We start from the raw sequence: 7,032 nt of genomic DNA, 5'->3' as shown, positions 1-7,032 counted from the left end.
AAGTAAATGTACTCAGTTACTGTCCGCCGTGTGTGTGTGTGTGTGTGTGTGTGTGTGTGTGTAGTTAACATTACCTTTTAAGATTTGATTAATTTGAACCATTAACAATCATATAATTTATAATCAGTATATTCTAAATCACTTCCCATCCCCATACTGAGGACTTTTGGGTACCGAATGTATTATTTCAGGAGTCAGTTACTGAAAAATCTTTTCTCGAGGTTAATATTCTTGGAAGCACACCAGGTTATGTGTCTGTGGTGTGATGTGGTGGTGTGATGTTAGTGGGCGTGGTTGGGCTGAAGCAGTTCCAACTTGTCTTGCGGCGCATGTGAGTTGGGGAACCCGCGCTGGTGCATGAAGACTAGAGTTTATCCGGTAAAATTATACAACAATACCAGGTTGTTTTCCAATATGATGCTCTTCCTTGTATTAACGTGTTGGATTGGTAAGTCTTGTGCCGGTACTAGTTACTCTCACGGGTTAATGTATACTTGTTACATTTGGTTTGAGATGGGTGCTTTACTCGCGCACAGTGTTTCAATTTACAATGAATACTTTTTAAAGGCATTGCTGCTGGTGTTGATGAAGAGGATGATGAGATTGAGTCGCTAACCGTGACTGAAGGTGGAAACCTCACCATCTCTGTTCACATAGAGAAATCGGACGAAGACCCTCAGGTTTTGGTGACTCGTCTCAAAGGCTCCTCGCAGGAACCGATAGCGCAGGTATTCTGTCATAACGGAGCCTGTGCTCAGAAGTGCTGGAGACCCGGAGTTTCTCTCGTATCTGATGGAGAGAATACAACTCTGATCCTGATGAACGTCAGCTACAATCAAACGGGGCTTTACAAGGTCTGCAAACTGAGCAGTAGACAACCGCAAAACAAGATCTACAAGCTTACAGTGTATCGTAAGTATTATTCTAGCGTGTCGCGTTGTCTTGGACTTCCCGAAGTATCTCGCAGGGTCTTATGAAATCTGTTGTAGTAGTTGCATCATCATAATTTCGCAGGATAGCAAGAGGACAGCAGCATATATTTGGCCAGTTATGAGAGATATGTGTTTGTCTTGATGCATTCTGACGCATGCGGGCATTTAAAAAGTTTGGGAATGCATAATAAATACATTTCGCAAAGAACAGTTCCTGGTTTGTCTCCGGTGGGCAGAAACGACTTCTGAATCACAGCGTGCTGCTAAAATGTCGGTAGATATTTGTGCCGCAGAAGTAGAATAAGGAAGAAAGTTATGATTCAACACAATCAATGACTGAACTCGAGTAACCTAGGGCTTGCCAGTGAACTTGTCACATGTTGCGTCATGCGTGGGCGCGGACCTGACAGAGAGCACCGAGTCGGAGCTGCTTATGGTTATGTTGTTCTGTACAATAGCAGATCACGCAAAGTTTATGCAGCAAAATATAACGCAATAAAAAGCAATATATAGCCTAACTGTAATCGTGAAGTAGAAAAGGAAAGATTGTCAATAATGTAGTCCTCCTGACAAAATATTGCTGGAAAGCGATGGATGGATAGACAGATTAGTGATTTGGAATAGGGGTTTTCAATCTTTTAGATGCCACAGAACCTCAAATATGATCATCCTCATGCGGCACCCCAAATCTGAAATTTATGAACTTTTTTTTTTCTGTTCACTACAGTAGGTTACTGTACTGTTGATGTATTATTTATATGTTTGCTTAATTAATTGTTTATGTACTTATGCAGATATTTTTTTATTATTTATAACTTTTACATTTATTTTAAATTAAACTATTTAACTTATTTTATCCCATATTGCTTTTCTCTAAACTTCCACCATTCCTCTAGAACTCTTTCCTTGTGCATATATGCATTTTAACCTAAATCGTGGAAATCCATGTACATTTATTACAGGTATTTGTAAGAATTCACTCACATTTTTTGTTGGGGTTGTTTCTTACAGAGCCTCCACTCAGGACCATCAGCACTGAACAACCAGCATCTGCCGTGCACAGTAAATCATTTACTGCAGGCATAAGCACAGCTGCAGTGGTCCTCGTTTTACTGGTCATCATTTGTGCTGTTACTGGTGTCATTTATAGGAAACATGAAAAGGCAAGTATCATTGCAGAGCAATTTATCTTAACCTGCCTCGTCCTAATTTGATGCTGCATTCAAAAATATCAATTAAAACTATCCATCATGTACATTTTACAAAGTAAGAATGAAGATAGTAAAAAAAAACATAAATGTATCAGCTTAAATGCAAAATAACAAAAGCAGTCAAAAGTTTTAAGTATTGTTACTGAAGATTGTACATTTGGTTAGACTTCTCTGAATAAAGACATTTACAACAGTGTATTTCTTAAAATCTGCATAATCATACAACAAAATGTCTTCAGAGTAAAACTGGTTATGCAGAATTGTCAGTTGATTGGATCGAAAGATAGAAGCAGAACCAAAACAGTTGAAAGATAAAAAAAGATTTTAAAAAAACGTTTTTATCATCTTAAATGCTTTCCTTTCTGTTTCTTACAGTACGTGTGTTGGCTAAACTGATTCTTGTGATGTAACAACAGAAAGTAAACATACAGAGAAAAACATTTGCATCTCATTAAAGAAATGATCAGATTTTATATTAGTGTCCCTAATTATCATTAACTGTGAGATGTGCTAATTAACTAAATAAAACTAGTAGTTTTTTAACTAGTTCTAACATTCTAAATCCCAACACACAAAAATGTGCAAAAAATACAAGTATAAAAACATTTTGTGTATATTGTTTTAACAATAAAAAAGTGCAGCAATGCACAGTATAAAACTCGAATATGGGCACTAGTTACCAGTTAAACACTGGTTAACCAATCAGTCAAGGAACTATTTTTACCATGACTCTTAAAATTACTTTAATTTGTTTCATTGTCAAATTGAATCATATATTTTATATATATACACAACAGACCACATAGGAATAAGCCTCTTTGTTATAATAGAAATTCCTTTTTTTTTTTCAGAGTACATAATCTAAATATTTCATACTGCTGTACATGTTACAGAACTTATTTGTTGTTTTAGTTTTATAGAAACTGGTTCACAGTTATAAAATACAACAGAACCAAAATATATATTTTAAGAGTGAAAATGGAAATGGCAATTACACTGAATCTCACAAAAGTATCACCATCACACAGAAGCAGCAGCTCTTCTCCGAGATGAGCAGAACCTCAGATTCTCAATAAGAAACCCAACAGTGGTGATTCCCACCAGACCAGACAGAAGCAGACGAATCAGAGCCTCAGTGGAGCCACAGTGATCCAGACAATCTGAAAGAGATGAGACTTGTCCATAAACATCTTCTGTGCCGTTAAATGTCTTTGTGAAAACAACAGAGTTTATTGTGGCAGGAAGAGAGTTCTATGGTAAATGTAGTTGTACCTTCCTGTCGTGGGCAGATCTCTTTCTTGTGAAGAAGGATGCTCTTATTGCTCACTGGATTCACAGCCGTGCAGCTGTAGGTCTCTGGATCGTTATAATGAAGCTCTAATGGTAAACTGAGGTTGATGCTGAGATCAGGATTGCTGGTCTGATTCAGCATTTCACTCCCTTTATACCACGAGATAGACACGTCTCGATCATTTTTCACAGAGCAGATCACAGAGCAGAAATCCTCTGTTTCCTGTTGTGCACCTGAAAGACATTAAAGACACTGACATTTCTACTGCTATCATAATTTACAAAGAGACCAACAAACTGCATCATATCAAAACTGCTCAAATGGGTGTAATTTTTTCTTTAGTATTGTTGCAGAAGTTCTGGAATCATTTTATGGAAGCTTATTTCCACCATGGAATAAAAATATAAAAAGGTAATTGTGAGTTTTACATCTCACAATTCTGACTTATTTTCCCAGAATTCCAAGTTTCCGTCACACAATTCTTAATTTTCATCCAGAATTCTAAATTTACATCTCGCAATTCTGATTTTATTTCTCAGAATCTGAAGTTCACATCGCACAGTTCTACGTTCTTTCTCAGAATTCTGAGTTTACCTCTTGCAATTCTGACTTTTTTTATTTTACTGGAACCACATACACATGTAGAATTCAATTGCAAGTTATAAACTCGGAATTCTAAGAAAAAAGGCTGAGTTATAAACTCGCAATTGAGAGATCAGAATTGTAAGCCACAAAAGTCCATGGTATTATTTCAGATAGAAATCATAAAGACAGACCTGTTGATTGGTGCACACTAACTGATGAGCTACTCCTGATGGCAGGTACAGAGACGGGTGCTTTAGGACAAAAGGAAACATGCACATCACCTTAAAGCCATATCTCCCTTAAAGAGGCCAGCATTGCAGTGCAATAATCACTATGGAACCAAATCTTATCAATTATTATCCTATAATTTACATGTTATTTTTAAACAGAGGCTGCAGCTGTATCTTACCATAAACATGGACTTTGTATCTCCGTCCGGTGATGTGTGCACCGGTGATTATTAAGGATTCATACAGTCCAGACTGATTAGTCCTGATGTCTGTGATGGTTAAGATTCCAGTTTTTTGGTCTAACTGCACACTGCCAGTGAATTGCGTGTTATAATGAGTGTAAATTTTCCCTTGATGCATCTGTGCGACACGAGTATTTTGTCTGCCACTTTCAAACGACCACAGTATCTGAACGTCTCCCTTTAGATCATCAACTCCAGGTTGCAGACTGAGAACACCTCCCTCCATCACTTTAACTGTTTCAGCATCATCAACATCTCCACCCACTGAAACAATATGAAAGCAGGTGAAATATACAGGTAAACAAATGACTAATATGGGATTGACAATAACACCTGTTGAATTTCAATGGTTTAATGTTCTGGGCAACCAACAGTTCACCACATAAACACACTGCGGTCGACACAAACCGTGTTTAATAGTACAGTCCAGGTCATTTATATTTTCATGCATACATTTCAGTAAATGCAAATTATTAATTTTACGGGACCTTTTGAATCACAGATGTGAATTATTTTATCTATAAAACAGTGCATGGTTGTCTAACCATTTCATATTGGATTTGTTGAAATCTCCCAAAATCCATTGCAGCATGCATGAAGTATGCGATTACTATTATAGGATGACTGTTTTTGAAACCATAGACTTAGATGCAAGATTCTTCAGAGAAGATTGTAGAGTTCATTTCATATTAATTGTCTTAACCAGATTTAAACTTGAAGTGTGGTATAGTGGCTAAAAATCAAGACTGCCTGACCGACAAACAACTGATTGAACAATGATAAGGTTTTGAATTAATAGCAAGATCTTTGATTTCTTCTTTTCATGCATGTTTGTATTGCAACACTAGCAGGTCTGCGGTTTGACAGAACATGATCTAAAGAGGGATAAAGGAAGTCTTTTTGCGGTTTCAGACAATGCTGCATAAAGGACAGAAGTTGTTTCTTTACCTTGAAAAGTGAAACCAACAGCAGAAATGAAAATATGGCACTCTTTAGTTTAACACATAAACAGATGCAATTTTTTTCGAGAAATTACAAAAATGATTAAAATTAAAGGATTTTCTTTCCATCCTTTCTTTCTTTCTTTCTTTTTCTAAATTTAGCTTTGAATGTAAAGAGACAGAGTGTGAGCCAGCAGGAAATGGTTATGTCAGTGTTTCCACTAAGGTGACTTGTGTATAATATTTAAATATTAGATTTTTTTTTTTCTGATTTGTTGATGTCATGGCAACATCAAGAAATGGATTGCCACAACTTGATTCCACAGCTGACTTATTCTAAATTTGACTTACAAAACAATGACTAAAAAGAACAGCCAGAACATTCATATACTGTATATTGTTATAGATTAGACTTGTTATGAATTGTGTATATTTACTAAAGATCAGAAATCAATCATTTATACTGCTTACTGAACAGGCCAAATGTTCTGCTGCATTTTCTCAAAAAGTTATGCAACGTTATGCATGGTTATGCAAGTCATAAGAATATTTGCTTATCCGTGAGTGTTCATATACTAGCATGAAACTGTGGCTTAGATTTGCCAGACAGACACATTTTAAAGTGTACATATTGAAACCTTTTGTATTGAGGATAATTAAATACAATTCCAATGAAAATATGCATGTAATGTGTGTCATCTTACCCTCCACACAGATGAAATATAAGATGAAAGCCCACATACTGGTGAATGTATTGGTTGATATTGCGTTGAGTTGTCCTCTCGATGCACCTGAAACTCAACTGAGCAGATGGACTTTTGAGGAAGTGACCTGCAATGACATCAGTGACATGGCTTCCACCAAAAGAGGGCAGTGCTGTACTGAAAACTGGCTCTCAAACACCTGTCCACTCACCTTTATAACTTTTTCCAACTGATGCATATGTGCATTAATCTGTTTAGACACCGAACAGGCAGACAGATGTGCAGGAAACATAATTAACCTTCTTTTTTTCACCAGAAATTAATTCACCTGGTAATATGTTAGCGTTTCTACTAACTTTATTATTTTTTATGTAATCATTTTTTCCATCTTTAATAAAAAGCCTTCAATTATGTCTGAGGGACAAGACAACAGAACAATGAATGCCAGACTGTTTTGCAAAAGGCGTGTTTACATAAATAGAGGAAAAATACTAGAACCACATTTATTATATTAAATTGCATTTGTTAGTTTTTACTTTTTTTGTGCTATGGATTTCTTTTCTTTTGGAATATTTTTCGTTTCTTTCTTTCTTTCTTTTTTTGCAAAAGTCATAAACAAAGAAATAAACGTTTTGCCCTTTTAATCTTTAATCTTTAATTTGCCCTCAAATTAACTTTTAAAGGGAAGTAAATTTATTTAAATTTGTAAATAAAACATTCCACAATGCTGCATATATGCTGTAGTACTCCTTTTTAAAGTAAATACATTGTCTTCTTTGTTTTCTAACTGTTTTCATATTTGGATGATAACTGGATAGCTGATTTACCGGGAAAAGGTTGAGGTGGCGGGAAAACAGAGTGCTCAAAAAAACGCGCGAAGAAGTGACGACGAGACG

The 7,032-nt window shown here is 36.0% G+C and overlaps 2 protein-coding genes across 2 annotated transcripts; one reads left to right on the top strand and one right to left on the bottom strand.

The window, feature by feature from the left end:
• The first annotated feature begins 346 nt into the window (after nt 1–346).
• Nucleotides 347–2,271, top strand: LOC107550147 (uncharacterized). Its single transcript, XM_016231375.1, has 3 exons — nt 347–448; nt 568–912; nt 1,944–2,271. The coding sequence occupies exons 1-3, from the start codon at nt 358–360 to the stop codon at nt 2,144–2,146; spliced, it is 639 nt and encodes a 212-aa protein (XP_016086861.1). The 5' UTR covers nt 347–357; the 3' UTR covers nt 2,147–2,271.
• Nucleotides 2,272–3,163: 892 nt separating this feature from the next.
• Nucleotides 3,164–6,303, bottom strand: LOC107550136 (SLAM family member 9-like). The gene is made up of 5 exons (XM_016231363.1): nt 6,137–6,303; nt 4,429–4,755; nt 4,211–4,270; nt 3,416–3,667; nt 3,164–3,303 (listed from the first exon to the last, which is right to left on the bottom strand). Exons 1-5 carry the CDS (start codon nt 6,171–6,173, stop codon nt 3,164–3,166), a joined length of 816 nt encoding a protein of 271 aa, XP_016086849.1. The 5' UTR covers nt 6,174–6,303.
• Nucleotides 6,304–7,032: the final 729 nt, after the last annotated feature.

This window comes from Sinocyclocheilus grahami, unplaced genomic scaffold (assembly GCF_001515645.1).
Source record: "Sinocyclocheilus grahami isolate Dianchi unplaced genomic scaffold, SAMN03320097.WGS_v1.1 scaffold389.1, whole genome shotgun sequence".
NCBI classification, from domain to species: domain Eukaryota; kingdom Metazoa; phylum Chordata; class Actinopteri; order Cypriniformes; family Cyprinidae; genus Sinocyclocheilus; species Sinocyclocheilus grahami.
Note: the sequence above shows the minus strand (reverse complement) of the source record. Positions and strands in the feature narration are given on the sequence as shown.